Here is a 17,323-nt window from a genome sequence, read left to right on the forward strand (position 1 = left end):
CTGGCCATTCAACCATTTTTCTATCCAGCCCATACATCAACAGCTTGTCTATGGGCATCTAACGGGAGACAGTGTCAAAGGCCTCACAAAAGTCTAGGTAGACATTATCCACTACTCTTACCCCCACCTACCCAGCCAGTCACTTCATCATAGAAATGTGTCAAGTTGGTCAAACATGACTTCCCCTTGGTGAAGCCATGCTAACTACTCCTGACAGTTTTCTTGTTCCTAATGTGCCTGGAAATAGTTTCCAAACTTAGTTGCTCCTTCACCTTTCCAGGGATCAAGGTGAAGGTGACCAGCTTGTAGTTCTCTGGGTTCTCCTACTTGCTCTTCTTGAAGATAGGAGTAACACTTGCTTTCCTCCTGTCTTCGGGCACTTCTCCCAGTTACCATGATCAATCTAAGATTATCCAGAGTGTCCTTTCAATGACATATGCCAGTTTAGTCAGCATTTGTGGGTGCATCCCATTAGGGCTCATGGACTTACATAAGTCCAGTTAGCCTAAGTATCCCATGACCTGATCCTTTTCCACTGAGGGTACAGCTTATTCAAGTCTTTTTCCCTGGTCTGTGGAACCTGGGATTCCCAAAGGCCAGTCTTGCTAGTAAATAAAGAGTGAGGCAAAATAGTCATGTAGTACTTCAACCCTTTCCATAATCCAGCCTTTTTTTTTCCTTTTCCTTTTTTTTCTTTTTTCCTAGGGAAAAAAGAGCGTAGGGCCACTCAAGCACTGCTTGTTTGCCTGTAAGAGTATTCTGGTCACATTACAGGATAGCTGCACAAAAAAGGCATGATAGCCAAATCTGAATTTGGTACTGATAGTCAAACTACATAATACTTAAAATGGGTATATGAATGATGAGGATTTGCTATAGGAGTTCTGCTGCTGCAACAGGACAGTTAAGCATGTGCCCTTTAACAGCTAACATTTGCTCCCAACTACATGGACTCAGGTAAGAATTGCTTAACTGACACCAAACATCAATGTGTTAGTAAGCGACAAGTTTGTGCATTCATGTAGCATTTAAGATATTTAGAGTGAACTTATGTGATAATCTTTGTATTGCATTCTAACTATAAGTGTAGTAAATAGTACTGACTGCCAACCCATCTGTACTTATTAAATATTTTATATACCTAAATTTACTGATTAGAACTCAATAAACTACTGTATCAGATCTGAGTGATCTTCTCCTGCAGTACATTTTTATACTGAACATTTGTTATCGTAGTTCTAGTATTACTACAACTCTTTCCTTAAGTTTATGCACAAACAATAGGGAATGTAAATCAGAGTGTGAGATTAGCAATGGCTCTTAAGCCATGATTTTTAACAACTCTAACTTCAGAGATAGCTTTGAAGACACTGTTACTGTGGAAATATATAAAGAAAGCAAATAGAGAAGCTTAGGTGCTTTTTTTTCCTGCTATGAGTATAGTAACATATGGTCCTTTTATAGTATTACTCATGCTTGTCACCTTCTGAGAGGATCATCAGGGTCATTTGTATTATAGTAACTTTTGCTAGAAGTATCCTATTGTTGTTCACCAGTTTATTCTTCCAAAAATTCACATTCATTAGTAATTTATGAATATAGTAATCAATTTCAAAACTAGAAAAGTCTTTCTGGGGTTAAAACTACCTATAGCTGAATGACTGAAATGGCAAAGAATGCTCTTTTCCTTTTCTTACGAATCTCACATGCTTCTCAGCAAAGTTTCTGATTTCCGAGTTTCTGATTCTGGTACTTCTATTATCTCCAAAGGGACTGCATTACCTGCACTAATTATGACCATCCTTTGACTATCTTGTGCAAAATTAAAGAAAAACTGATTATCAAAGGTTTTTATAACTGCTGCAGTTCCTAGGCCAGATGCACAGTTCCAACACAATGACAGCAGAAGCAGTGGATAGATGTCTGCCCTGGCAGTACTCTCCTGTTTGAGACTGAACTTCTTAGGGCACCCCACTCCAGCAAATTTCTCTTCACCCACCCATGGCTGCCATTGGCAGCCAGTATATGCAGTGTGTGTGTATACTCAGAGAAAACACAATGGACGACAAATCTCTGAGCCAGGAATTATCAAGGCCTTTCATGAAGGAAATCTAAAGGCTAATGTTTCTCCCTTAAATTCAATATGAGTACCAACGGAGACTAACTCAAATCTAGAAATTCAATTTGAAATGTGATATAAACAAGAGAAGAACATGTTGAAAGATGATAACCAGTGACTTTGAGTGCACTACTTTGTATAAATCTAGGTGTTTGTATCTAATAATTAATAGCTCATCATGAACTATAAACCACTGAACCGATAAATTAGTCTTTTGTACAGTATTTGCAATGCCTTTCTGAAGTCCAATTATGAAAGTGCTTCCCCTTCCCAATTAATCTGGGTTGTTACTTTCTTAAAAGTTGAGATACTTTATGCATGGTTTCCCTTTTGCAAAACCATGCTGAATATCTAAGCAGTAAGACACAATGGATCACGCAGCAGTATAAATAATGCAGATCTTGAGTGTTAATTGAAGCATGAGGCATGGCAGTCATGGCCTGAACTTTCAATTGCTATTTGCCAAAGTAATTCCAATTGACCTCAACAGGATGGTGCACGTGAGTTCAAAATACTCCTGTTGGTAAACATTGAGAGGTTAGGTTAGGTCCTTATCACTCCAGTAAGTCTGAAGCAGCTTTGTTTGTTTTTTTTTTTCCGAAATGCTGGTGTTTTTCTTTTCAGTATTATTGTTGAAAAATATTAATTAAAATATTTTAGATAAACCTAAAAATCTTCCTCTAAAAATATTGGTTTACTCAGATTATTATAATCTTGAACAAAATTTACCATTGCAATTTTGTTTCATAGGTACTTAATACACACTACATTTTTATTTTTCCCTTTTCCCCACTGATATTCAAGCCTCAGTCTTTGACTGAGATATGGACGAATGGTTCTTTCTTCAACATTCCCCCTTCCTTGTCTGACTCTATTATGAAAAAACAAAACCGGAAGAATTAAGTATCTCCCAGCTGTGCTTTCTGACAGAAAATTAAAGTATTGCAAACAGATTACTAGGCCACAGGAGGCACATTGTGGGATATATGATGACAGCAGGGCTTTGAAATTCAAATGTAGCTCTTTTTCTTTGAAATCTTGCCATGGGTGTAGCTCTCTTAGCACTGCCCTGAAGCTGAAACAACTGCTTTAGTTTCCTTTTACAGTGATTTACTAATCATTCAGTTGGAAGACGAGGGGCTCAATTCTATAATTTAGTAACAAGTGAACAAAAAGGTCCACTGTACTTGGGAGTTTCCAGAACAGCTTTTGATAATTCAGAATAAGAAATAATCACAAGAATTTTAAGAACTGCACTTTCTGTGACTATGATGCTTCTCTCAGATGTGCTGACAGATGCACTGTACTGGAGCATCCAATCATCTTGCACTTAAAGATTTAAGGTGGATAAAACTTCAGCTTTTCTCAGCAGTGAAAGTGACCTTTCTCATAAGGCTGAGCTACTCACTTGTTTATTTCCAGTCTTCTTTCCTTTTTGTTTTTTCCCCTACTGAGTTTGAGTGGGTAATTTAATTAAAGTCTTTAATTTTTACTGAGTTCCCTTCAACAAGACTCTGTGTACTGATTCCTCAAGGCCAGCCAGCCAATATACGCTGCCTTTGTATTTGGAAAATTTGGTAGCATCCTGCAGCTGCTTCTGAAAACCCCAATTTTACTGCTACCCTGCAAGAATGCAGAACACATCACTGCTTTTCTGGAAAGTATACTTGTCTGTCATTTGAACAGCATGTCCTACAGCTTTGACAAGGAAGTAGTGCAAGGCAAAGGTGACTCTCACAGCCAGGTGAAAAGGATTTTATTAGTCAGGAGGCCTGAAATAAGTTAAAACTACTGGGAAAGCAGGATAAAAATCTCCTCCAAACAAACAAACAAAAAGTGAATGGTAAATATGTAGAAAATAGCAAAGGAAGAGGAGAACACCAAAAATCCAGAAAGGAAAGTGAAAGACAGGTACCGAACTTCTATGATAAGGCATACACTATGATATATTTATGTATAAATATACACAATACAAAACTACATTGCTACTTTCCTGTTTTCCTGTCAAACCATTGTTTGATGAGGTGGTTAATGTCAGCTTACATGACGCATTTAACCAATGGAAACTTGTAATTTTAAATCTCAGGCTAGAGATCTCAACTTACATCTAATTAGGATTCATGAAACAGGTTATTTGCTAAATAGCCAATTAAATTTAATCTCACTTGTATACCAAATACTTCAAATGTATCTATTGAGGGTTCTCATTTACCTGTTGCTATTTCCTAGATTTGACTGTAGACAATCCTTCTCCATGTCCCAAACTGGGTGACATTGCTTCATCAACAAACTTAACTCCTAAACTTCTGAAAGTGACACTGTCATACTTTAAACAGGTAAGCAGAGACCGCTATTTTAGAGTACATTGTCTCTCATGAGCCAACAGGGCAGATTGTCTGTTTTTATACTACTGTTTTGTGAGTGAGGAAGGGTAAAGCTAGAAGAACAAGCGTGACTTTGCGGCACAGGGAATACTGAGTGCACACCCTGCAGTGTCCTCCAGCAAGTCCTTCCCAAGTAAAGTTGTGCTATATATAGTGGCTACCTTGTGTTTGTCATACAGCATTGCCCGTGTAAGGACAATTAAGTGACTCAATTATCAATTCAGGCCTCCTTTTTGTATCCATGTACACAGAAACAGCCGTTCCACTGCCTTAGGGGTTCCTTTTCTTTGACACCTTCTTGGCACAAGCTGTTTGCCAGGTAGTTGCTGACACATTCAGTCAGTTTTGCTGCTGCAGCTTCTTAGTAATGAAGCCTGGAAGGCTCAAACATATGCTAAGCTGCAAATCCTGCAGTGCACTGCAAATCCTGCAAATCCTACAAGTGCTCTGTATATCCGCAAATGTGAGGACTTGATCTTTTATGTCACATTCAGGACTCCTTGACAACATTAGAGTTGCAGTGGGCACCAAAGGAGCGACCTAGCAGACATGGCTGCCACAGAAGCACATGAGTAAAAATTACATCCCAGCAATGGCTTTGTGAAAGGGACAAATGTCACAGCTTTGTTACTACCACCTGAACTCCACAGAGATACTTACCAGCAGAACACTAGACAGAACAAAATGGGGTATGCTTACACATTTTAGTGCTCTCAAACACGTTAGGGGCACATTTTGTCGTTCCACTTTCATGAACTACAGTATTTTTACCACATATTTTGTAAATTTAGTATTACCTGTCAGGCAAAAACTACTCATATACAGGCTCTTCACTTCTATTTGAAAAACCTCATATATTCCTCATATTTTCTTATTCATGCTCCTGTAAGGTAATTAAGAATCTTACTTGCTATGGGAACGCCATTTGCTAACCAGCTTATACTAGGCTTTGGGCTGCCATTAGCTCTGCAGATCAACGTCCCATCTTCTCCAGGAGACAAGACCAAGTTTCTGGGTGCTGTTATCCAGTATGGGGCAGCTGGTTTTAAGAAGAGAAAGACAGCAATCATTTTTCAAAATTATGTACAGAAAGTCATAAAGCACAGGTACAGTAACCAGAAGATAATTCAAACAAGGTATGTGTAGATACAGACTTACACCTATACTGTTACTTTATATATATATGTACATTTATCTCTCTCTATGTGATACCCAAGGATTAACTGGTAGATTATACATTGGCTAAACTGAGCTATTCACTGCCTATTGCATTAAAATTCTGATACAAACAACAAGGGTTGTCTTTCACTTAGGGTTGCCTGCTTTGAATCTAACTTGCCTTTCCTGAAGCAAGCAAAATTTATCTGAGTATGGCATCTGCAGAGACTGCAGTGGTATTTTGATTAATTTCAGAGATATCCATGCTCACAATAGTTAGGCTGTTAGAAATGAATTTAGGTTTGACTATACAAAAAGATTTCGTGTCAAGGGTGAAATTTAGAAATGGAAAAACCCTTGGTCTCACTAAATTCAATGGATGATTGCAGTGGGGTCAGATGTTTATCTGAGAAAGATGAAAACACATTGAGGTCAGAATGGGTGGAACACTGCCCCTAATAAAAGATATCCAACTATTTCTCCATTCTTTTTAAAATAAATAACCACAAAGAGCATATGTTATTGCATCTTGCAAGTAAATTTCAGACTTTGGATTGAGGGACAGATGCAAACAGAAAATGAAACTTCTCTTAAAAAGGAGGTTTGATGTGATCATAAAATGATGCTGATCTACAACACAGTAAAGGGCTATTTAGCATGCAAAGTAAGCACTACAACTGATTATTTCAATGACTAATTAGCTGCCATTACAGGTTTTTGTTTCATGGTATTCACAACATACTTACAATTCCTGTTTAGACAAACATTGTAAATGATTTTAGAACTAGTAAGGCATCATTTTGAGTAAAAAAACATGAAGACAGAAACTCAGAAATGTCATTTAAGAGAGAAAAAGGAAGAATATAAGACTGTAAGATGATAGTAAAATAAAAAAGAAAGAATCTGGGCTATATGAATGGTGTGCAGAAAAAATGGAGAAAATAAGAGAGATGATGAAGAGGGATGGGGAGAAAAATATAAAAACAAGAGAAAGAAGCAGTCTAATGACAGAAAATCAAAGGATCTAAAATAAATGTAGTACTGGTGCAAACTAATGAATTATCTTACTACTGTTACAGTACAATAACAATTTAGTCTGATGCTTTATAAAAGAACATTAAAAAATGAAAAAGAGATTAGAGATAGTCCTTCCAGTACTAGAATTCAGGTGGTTTAATGATTGTTTCCTCAGGGTATTTTTTAACCATTATCATTTATCCTTTCAGGTGTACTTCATCCTAGAAAGCCCACTTCAGTCTTGTATTCTGTATATTTGACAACATTACAATAATGATAATTTTAGTATTACCTTTCACGGTTACTGAAATTACATGATGAACTGAACCCAGTGTATTTCTTGCTATACACTTGTAGTTCCCAGAGTCAGCTTCAGAAACATCTATAATCTTGAGAGTTTTCTTAAAATTTTCAAAAAATGTTCTGTTGGCTGGCAGTTCCCCACCCTCTTTAATCCAGCGGATTACCGGTGTGGGTCTGGAGAAGCAGAAGCACAGACCAAATTTAGGGATTGAAGAAAAGGAAGATAAGACTTCAATACATTAATTTTTTTTAACATATGTTTTAGTATGTTAACGCCTGGAGAAGAGGAGACTGAGGGGAGACCTCATTGCAGTCTACAACTTCCTTGTGAGGGGAAAAGGAGGGGTAGATACTGATCTCTTCTCTGTGGTGACCAGTGACAGGACCCAAGGGAATGGCCTGAAATTGTGTCAGGGAGGTTTAGGTTGGTGATTAGAAAAAAGTTCTCTTCACCCAGAGGGTGGTTGGGTGATGGAACAGGCTCCCTAGGGAAGTGGTTACAGCACCAAGCCCGACAGAGTTCAAGAAGTGTTTGGATGATACTCTCAGGCACATGGAGTGACTCTTGGGAATGGTCCTGTGCAGGGCTAGGGGTTCGACTTGATGATTCAGCAGCCCCTTTCAACTCAGCATATTCTGTGATTTTGAGAGCCTTTACCCAGATTCAGGGGCTCATGCAACAAATATGAAAGATATGCCAGCATTTGTTTCTAGGAAATGACAAGCTTCACTAACACTGTCAATGGCCATCTGTTCATAGGAGTAATAATTACAGAATACATTTGTCTGCTAATTAATTTAAAATACCTGATAGTTGATAAATGAAGACAAGTTTCAAATCTCATTGTGCTTCTACCATTAAATTGATGCTTAAGGTGTTTTTAGAGGTAGCTTCTAGATAATGACAAGTTTATAATTGTCCTTAGTGTGAGCAATATCCTATGCTTCATGAACATCATAAATTTTACAGCAGAGCTGTAAGCAGATAGAAATATTTCTTATGAGAAATGAAGAAAAAAATGAAAGTGCTGAGTCAAGTATAGCTACTTGTCACTGCACCATGTCTAAACCTTGGCTATGCCCCCAGTTGTCCACTGAAGCTGAAAAGTTGTTTGAACACATGGAGATATATTTTTAAAATTACAAGAAATTAGAAGGTGTTCTACTCTACTGAGTAGAATGTCCTCTTCCAAATAGTAATGACTCTAGGCAAATAGTCCCTTAGCAGTCTAATATCACAGATTTTATAACACAGACACTTATTTATGGTGTCCGTAATTAGGAATAGTTGTTTTAAAAAAAATATGCATCTGACCCTTTGTGGACAAGTATTCCCTCGGTGAATTATTTTTTTTTTTAACTACATGACAGCTAAAGACACTAACCTGTATAATACTCTATATTTTTCATGGGTTTTATCCAGCCATTTTACCTGTGTTTGGATCACCAAATACTTTTATTGAAGGGCTGTCAAAAAGCATGTAACCATATTGCAGACAAAGATTACCTGAGCTGATGCTACTCACGGTCATGGTTTTGTTGGTGCTGCTGGTGCTGCTGGTGCAATCACCTGAGCAGACCACAGCTGAGACAGAAACAATGCACCGATGCTCCTATCAAACTGTGTCAAGTGTGCATGAGAAGCCCTCTAGAGCTTATGCAAGTGAACACATGTGCATGATGCTGTGGTGCATGATTTACAGTTATTGGCTTTCCTCATGGCTAAGTCAGAGCCCTCTGCATTATATGCCTTTGTTCACTGTAAACACATTTACAGTTCCTGAAACAGGTACTGAGGATTTTCTATTTCTAAGCAATCTATTCTCAGATTTCTTCCTGAAACTAACTTAAGATCAACCTAATTAATGAAGTTAAATTGCTCTTTAGTAATTTTCTTCTTGCCCAATAACGAGCAGAAGCAAACTTGCATTGCATTGAAGAAACAAGTAGCAATTAAACTCAATTACAATGAGAAATCTGATGTAAGGAGCTGAAGATATCTTTTAACAACTCCCATCTAGCTGATCTACTAAGTAATTACTAGAATATATAAGAAGCTTTCTCAGATTAGAACAGTAAATTCGTGTCTATTTTTATATAATTTGAGAGCCTAATGATTGCAAACTTAGGAAAAAAACAGAGGCTGTATTCCTGAGAGCAATTCTTTGTATATTTGCCTGACTTTACCCTATGGCATTTCTTGCTTGTGTCCTTTAAAACCAACGGTATAACCCGTATCCTGTGCATAGGGTTTGAGAATCTGAGAAGGCAGAGGCCATACATATGTTCATAATCAGTTTTAAAGTCTGCTGATCCCCAAGTAAATGGAGGATTTCCTCAATACAGCTCTTTCCATTCTACACTTCTGCTTCTTTGAAACACATAAGCTTATACAGTGGTAACATTTTAAGCATCTCTGAAAGGTTTCCCTCAGTTTCTGTATTTCTATTTAGAAAAAAAACGCCTATCTAAAAAGTAACTCACAGTCCTGCTGCAATGCACTCCAACAAAAGCACATTTCCTCTGAGTTCCACTTTGGTACTCGTGCTACCTGTAGGTGTTAGAAGAACTGGCTGCCTCTCTGTAACTGGCTTTGCTGAAACAAGAAAAATTCAAATAATTAATTTCTAATTTTTCTCTCAATACCGATCAAATGCATACATCCATTCTCACGTTTTGGACAGATTATGCTCTACATTGGCCATTTAAGTCATTGTGTAACACAACTACAGAGCTCAACACATTAGGTTTTGACAGACACAACATATCTGTTAAATGCCACAATTTTGAACATATACATGAAAAATGTTATTATTAAAGACAGGAGCAACTGATACAAAGCTTTTACATAGACAACTATGCAGCCTTAATCCTAAGCAGCCCCTATTCACTTCAGCAGAATTATTATGGGGAGTAATAAACCACTAGTGTGAGGCACAGTGCAAGACTCAAAGTTACCAAAAATTTCTGGGCTTCCATAAAAAAAAAAATAAAGCAAAGCTATTTTACTCAAAAATATAAACCAAGGGGATGAAAGGTATGCCCTGCTTTGCAATATGTTTTAATACTTTCTAGACAATATGAGATGTGGTTTGAGAAGCCTTGTATTTGCCTCTTGCTGTATATTTAACTTTAATTCAAGCATTTCCCCAGTCTTGTAATAAAGAACCATTGATTAACCTGTAAGAAATAACTACAGTAAATAGGCAGCTATAAATATAAGACCAATTTCTGACATTATACTCTGTTGGCTTTTGAAGTATTATAGTATTTCCTGTGCCTTTATGGAAGTCAAAATAAGAGTGTTTTCTGTAATTATAGAGTGTTTTCTGAGCATCCTCTAATTTTCTCTTATAGCAATTTACTATATAGGATTAAATTGCTCTGAAATGCAGTAGCAATCTGAAACATTACAGTAATTTTTATTTTTTTTAATGTGATTAGAAACACAATAAACTCTAAGTTTGTTAGGGTACGGGATTTACTGACAAATTAACATAAATATGATTTTAAATACAGTATGTGCTGTGAATTTCTTAAAAATTAGTACACAAAAAACATTGTTGAGAGAAAGGGGAAGTCTAGAGTCAAGAACACAGTTGACAGTCACAGCAACAACTAATATATCTCATATTTTGAGACTATGAAAATTCAGAAGAATTACCCTGGTGTTTCTGAGTTGTGACCCAATTGAACAGTATTTTCCTAATTAATTGTAGTTAATATATTGTTTTGTATTCAGGTATTTATTTTTTGTTTGTTCCTCCTGAATAACATGTAAGTTTTATGCAGAGAAATAAAATATTCTGTGCCCATGTTTTATTTTGGATTTACATAAGTTATGGTTTAATATGTACAGAGCCCCATTTGACAAGGAAAAAGACAAAATAGAGTAAATTATCAATTATTTTCTACATCACACAATATCAAGTGGAGAGTCTAGAACCTCAAGTGTTACAGAATCAGTAGTGCTCCAAAGTCAGCCTTGCTAAACATACACAGGCCTGTTTGGGAGGATTTAAGTCAAAATATACAAAAGACAATTCAACATAAATTAATGGGAAGACCAGTTTAAACACCAAGCACACAAAAGTCATCTCACTCCTACATAGTTATTTATACAGATAGTATTAAAGTGTTCAGATTTTTATTAATTCCAGTTTCATGCTCATGAATTAAGATAAAAATGAATGGTACATACAATAAGATATTAAATGTGAAGTGCATCTGTTAAATGCTTAATTGTTGTTATTTGTTATGCAACATATGATAGTGAATAGTCCTAGTGATAATGAACTATCAAACTACTTGGTAAATTGGAGGAAAATAAGAAAAAGCAACACAGTATAGAAGCAATCAACTAGACCAATTTTAAAATCTACCCCAGTGTGAAAGGACTCATTTATAATAAGCATTTATATTTTTTAGGAGCCATATGTTACAACAACATTGAAAAATTAAGTATTTAAAAGGATCACACTGTGCAGTCCCTTCCTAAAGTATATATTATCACCAGCACTAATTGATACCTTTATTAGAAACTGAAAAGGGAGCAAAAGGTTAAGTAGCCATGGAGGTGAGGTTAGTTAACTAAATGCTACTGTGAAACAGGGAGTATCAGTGGGGACCAGTGTAACTCACCACCATAAATATCAGTGTCACTCAAATTAGCAGCTATAGTGTCATTCAATGAATCCACTGAAATAAACAGAATATCATGAAGAATGCATACGAGAGGGATAAATAAAAGTTCTGGGAATCAAAAGGTGATGATATGGCCACGGTGAGTTAATCAAATGATTGATTAATTTGTTTCAATAGTTACAATATTCATAATAACTTTATATTATTGCACTGGAAAATCATCTGAAAACTTATTTTTTACATGGCATTTTTTCTATATTTCAAATCTTACAAAACATTTTTTCAGAAGACAAAGCCTTATAAAGGGAAAAATGGCAGCTCTTAAAATGTCAAGAAAATTGGAGATTACATTGCCCAAGTTTATACAGTAGAACAATTTCTTATTTAGAATTAAAATGACAACATTCCCTAGCGTAACACTACTTAAAGTCAGCATATAACTTGAGAACTCCGGATAAATACTACGTAAATATGTAATTAGGTAATGCAATACCTACTTGAAAAGACTTTTACAGAAATGGGTTGTTTCTGCTGTATAGTTTGTGTATGATTAAATCTTGCATAGCAGATATAGTCCTCCCGGGTGTCTTCTGGTTGTACATTAGAAAAATAAAGATCTCCATTTAGACCTTGGGAAACTCTTTCACTTTGAGGCAGCCTTTGGAAAGCTAAGGGAAAACAAGGACACATTTATCTCAATTATAATACACACTCCATTATTATGATCTGCAGACTCCACATTTGCTCAATTACACTGTTTGTGGCTTTGTACATACAGACATTTCTAAGTTTCCCAGCAAGTTCCCCTGTCTTCCCATTCTTCCCCAGTGGGTTAATCTACAACTTACATGAAGATCTCCAGCTGCTTTTGACTTCATGCTTTTGGGCTGTATGTCTACTTGTTTCTTCATTTCTACAGAAATGGAAATTCTCTGAATTTTAACTTACAGGGAAACTCCACCATCTGGTCTTGGTAAGTAAACAATGATCTACTATGCAGAAAAACTGCAAAAAGTAAACTACTTCTGCATAAAAACCAAACTCACCATTATCCATCCAAAATATTATAGGTGGTGGTAAGCCAACAGGAGGTCTGCAGTGCAGTACGAGTGAATCACCTTCGCGAACCTGATGTGGTTCTAGTTTTTCTTTGGTCCACAAAGGCGATCCTATAGAAAGTAATTTTAACACACACACAAACTATGGATTGACAAAACCTCCAAAATTTATGGGAAAATGCACATAATATTCCAGAAAAACAGAAGAAGTACATGCATCGGAATGTTAAGTCCTGTCACATTTACTAAAGATTTAATTTTTGTTCTTTTTTTATGTTTTGTGAAAGAAAAGTGCAGCACTGATTTGCTGAAAGTATAATCAACTGATTCAAATAATTTTGCCTTCTCACAAAAGGTTTTATAACAGTAACTTGAAAAGTTTTAACTATGATAATGAAAAAAAAAGTGATGTGCTAAATTAGAAGGAGTAGACCTTCTTGAAACAATATTATACATGCAGTTTTATTAAAACGTAAGAACAGTACATTTTAAGCTGAGAAGCTTGAAAAACTAATCTGAGATTAAAAAGCACATAAAAAGCTGCAAAAACAGTCCACCATTAATAAAAATTTTTTAGCCTTATCTTCTTTTTAGTCCCAATCTGTTCTGTAGTAAAGCTATTACAAAAACTGTGGAACACAGGCTTTGTAAAAAGAATAAAAATTGTCATCAGCAATGATGTGCACTAAGGATTTAAATATTTTGTTTTAATAGTAGTGTCATATATACAAATCATTTTTAAATATGATAGGTCATCTAGATGTACTAAGAAAAAAACCCAAGTTATTAAATTTTCTAAAAAAATATTTGAGAGAACATGCAATACAGTATTAAATCTAAGTATCAGAAAAGAGACAGTAACTTCTAACAAAATCACTTTGATGATTAAATTTTTAAGACAGGAAAACAAAAAGGCAAAAAGTTCATAAGAAATTAAGAAAACCAAAGTGTTTCACGTTTTCTGAAAATTAAGAGCTTTACTTACTAGAAGGCCTTATAACAATATTGTTGGAAATGGCTGCTCCTCGTTCATTCCTTGCTGTACACTGGTATACTCCTTCATATGCTTCTGCCTTCCCACCATTCATAATATTTATGACAAGGGTCCCTGAATTTGGTTTCATTGTTACCTGTGCATCTTTATCTATATCAAAATGAGTTCCATTGCGTGTCCAGGAGAAGCTAAAATAATAAAAACAAAAAGAAAAGTTTCTTCTTGAGCTGCCTTTTGTAGATTGTATGAAAAGAAGAAAAAAAGTAGTTACCAAAAAATGCATGTTATTTCTTCTTTAGCAGATAAGTAAGACTTCTTCCCAAAATAAATGAGCTAATGACGTAATACAGCACTTTTAATATGAGAAATTGGGCAATGTTTTAAGATAAAAGGTTTTGGCTGAACTTGTTAACAGGAGCCATTTCAAAGTCAATGTGTTTTTTTAAATAAAATACATTAAAGGATTCTGAGGTTAATCATACATGGAAAAGAACTGATTTCGTTTCTGATAAAAATGATGCAGTAACATCTGCAAGAACTGATACTGCTAAAGCTGCATTAGCATTTCCATTATAAAACCTATTGTTGAAAGCATCTGTAAACCTGTCTTTAAAAACTTGCTCTGGGCTGAAATGTGCCATCTCAGGCCCCAACAGAAGATCTTTTCTTTTAATTGGTTTGGTAATTTTGAAGTTATGCAAATGAATTAAAGACTATGTGGTGAGTTTGATTTCTTTTCACTATTATAACAATCAATCATGACTCTTTAAATGAAATCATATAGTCTGATAGCTAATAATTAATCTAGTAAATTTATACTGGTGCTACTCAAAGCAAGTATAAAAGTAGTCACTAAAAATGAAGACTAATAGAACCCACAAAAAAATTGTAAAGAAGCAGAGATTCACAATCTGCAACTTAGACTACTGTAAACACCAATTTCTTATATATGCTCTCTTAATGGTCAAAAGTATAGTCATAGAAAACTAGACAATGCCTGTGAAGTGCTGAGTGCTCACAGGTTCAAATGCTGTAAAGAGCAGCTTTCATACTTGTTACAGTTTTGCTTCAGAATCTTAAGCACAGTCTATGTGCTTACTGGTTAGAATGCTTCCTAAAATAGAAACTTAAATGGTACTGGAAAAGCTGAAATTCTAAGGGACTCACACTGTACACTGACCTTCTGCAGCATGCAGACATGCTATTTGCACTTTGGGGTGGGAGACAGAACTAGACCTGACCAGCAGCACTGCATCACACTGCAGTGTTTTTGGGAGGACTAGCAGGCACAGCGAACCAACAGCAAACCTCTTTTATAACCTTGTGAAAGAAGCTTCAGAAAGTGGGGTTTCTGTAATCCTCTGCTACCATTAACTGAAGGATGTGGGAAATTGTAATGTAGCTTCAATTGAGAGGTAGCATAAGTGGTACAAACCCCTGAATTAGAGAAACAGGAAAGTCAGAGTCTTTACTGCTCAAGAAGCACATCCATAAACCTTTATGCCAGATGCTCTGACCAAAAAGAAGTTGCCTTGTTCTAACAACCAATTCACACTGTGGGTTGAGAAAGTTCAAATTCAGAGCTTTTGAGCAGATCAAGTTCCAATATGCATTTGCAGGTTATCAGGACTGATGGACCAGACTAACTATGATATAAATCAATTGGATGTCATATCTTGAAAAATAAGGAAGACTAAGCACAAGCTTGTAAAAGTCATGAAAAAATTCTGTACTGAAATCCTGTCTCTTCCTCTGTAGTAGGGGAACAAAGCCAGTTACAGGTTTGATGGGGAAAATGAGGATGTAGAGCAGCACACAGCTGCTGAGCACTAGCACACAGCTCAGGTTAGTTAGTCTCACAGACAGCATCCTTTTTTTCTCAGGTAATTCCAACCAAAAAAGACATTCAAGAGAAACATCTGAAGAAGCAATACAGTTGTCCCAAAGTGCACAATAATCATCTGATCTTCCAGGTCAACACCCAGACTCTTAAAAATGGCATTGGGCCAGCTAAATTAAAGTGCTGGTAAACACAGCAGATCTGTGGCACTCCTATCATTAATGGAACACTAGAAAGGGTGAGAATATCCCAGACAACCTCCATCTTCCCCATTCTGCTGCCCAGCATGATAATGACCAGGATGCCAAGGCAACCAGCAGGAATAATGTGCCAAAAAGCCTGGTTATCCAGAAGAAGTACATTTAATGAGCTCTGTCTGTGTCTGAATGAACAGTTATAGACTGACCTTGCTAGTAAGTTGTAGCATAACATTGCTGAGCACACAGAGATGCACATTTCTATGTTCATAGTCTCTGAAATCAGAGGCAGATACTAACAGTGCCAGAATGCATCATGGCTATTGTTGTTTCCAGTACAGATACTCAGTGTCTTGAAATGAAGAGTTTTTAAGTATTTAAAGACCCTGAAAGAGGATCGTAAATTTAAAGAGAACCTTAAAATGGACAAAGATCAGGAATCTGATCTATGTAGAGGGCTACCATTTCTGTCAAAACTGAAACTTAAGCCTATTAAATACTCTTGGTAAATCAAGGCTACTGAACATTAAAACTGATACACATTATATTCTGACAAAATGTATTCCAAGATGAGCCTCAAAAACCAGAATGATTTACAAAACATTAAATGTGAATTTATTAGTGTTACTCTGAATTCACTCAACGTCCATTGTTCTTAAACACAACGCTTAAATCTGGAATGTGATCCAGTTCATAGTACGGCATGTCTCTTTGTGTGTTCCATGGGTATTTACCTATCTGCTGTTCAAATAGTTGTTTATTATTTTATTGGTAGAGCTTTGAGAATGAAAATACTACAGCTGCTTGATGAATACAGAAAAGTTTAAATGTCAAATATGAGAAGAGTCAAATTTACCACTATCTGGTAGCTGTTTAAATTACAGAGGTAGGGGTACATGCATGTTTCTGCATGTGCAAGCATATTCATACACATAATCTTGTTAGTTTACAAAAGTTACAGTATTTTCTCCTAGTTCTTCCATGCTGTTAGGCCAACAAAAGCAAAACAAAATGCTACTAACCTAGGAGGTGGCTTTCCTTTGGCTTCACACTGTATTACAATATTCTCTCGAGGGTCAACAATGTAATCTTTTGGAGACTGATGAGTTATCGTAGGAGGTTGTGACACTTCATTATGGAATATAAGAAAGAGAGACGAATTTAACAATGCTTTCAAAGTATCACCAAACCAGTTTGTAAACAGAGAGAGCAGAATTGTGATTAGCAAGCAAATCAGTGACAGAAGAATGGGATTAAAGTATCCTTTGTATCAGGAGGCTGAAGTGCTCTACCCTTGTAAATCAGTGTACCTATACTAACTCCCAACTGAGCTATCCTGATTTACTGTGGGTGAAGATCTTGGCCAAAAAGTTTAATGAATGTCACTTCTATACCTCAGATTTCAACAGATTTCCACAAACCCAAAGGACACTCCAATTCTAAGTCCAACGATCTGAAATGTAGAGTTGGAAGGCATAAACCTTCATAAAATGTTTTTTACTACACAGAAGGAAAGAAACACACACTACTTTGTGTTTCTAAATATTTTTTTATTTCCAAATTCTCTATGGGTGTAACCCTTTTCACACATTTATTACACTCAACATAA

The 17,323-nt window shown here is 36.1% G+C and overlaps 1 protein-coding gene across 36 annotated transcripts in view; it reads right to left on the reverse strand.

The window, feature by feature from the left end:
- Positions 1 to 17,323, reverse strand: part of NRCAM (neuronal cell adhesion molecule) — a 149,657-nt gene that overhangs the window by 47,381 nt on the left and 84,953 nt on the right. For 25 of the 36 annotated variants that reach the window (XM_051795388.1, XM_051795383.1, XM_051795392.1 and 22 more), the window contains 8 exons: positions 16,737 to 16,842; positions 13,669 to 13,865; positions 12,672 to 12,794; positions 12,123 to 12,293; positions 11,623 to 11,679; positions 9,466 to 9,577; positions 6,971 to 7,155; positions 5,411 to 5,542 (listed from right to left, as the gene is read on the reverse strand). In XM_051795388.1, coding sequence (XP_051651348.1) covers positions 5,411 to 5,542; positions 6,971 to 7,155; positions 9,466 to 9,577; positions 11,623 to 11,679; positions 12,123 to 12,293; positions 12,672 to 12,794; positions 13,669 to 13,865; positions 16,737 to 16,842 — 1,083 coding nt within the window. The remainder of the gene's footprint in view (positions 1 to 5,410; positions 5,543 to 6,970; positions 7,156 to 9,465; positions 9,578 to 11,622; positions 11,680 to 12,122; positions 12,294 to 12,671; positions 12,795 to 13,668; positions 13,866 to 16,736; positions 16,843 to 17,323) is intronic. The other 11 variants (XM_051795387.1, XM_051795390.1, XM_051795386.1 and 8 more) reach the window with 1 other exon arrangement.

The sequence above is a fragment of the Manacus candei genome, unplaced genomic scaffold (assembly GCF_025592945.1).
Source record: "Manacus candei isolate 608988 ecotype Guabito, Panama unplaced genomic scaffold, ASM2559294v1 h1tg000043l, whole genome shotgun sequence".
Lineage (NCBI taxonomy): Eukaryota > Metazoa > Chordata > Aves > Passeriformes > Pipridae > Manacus > Manacus candei.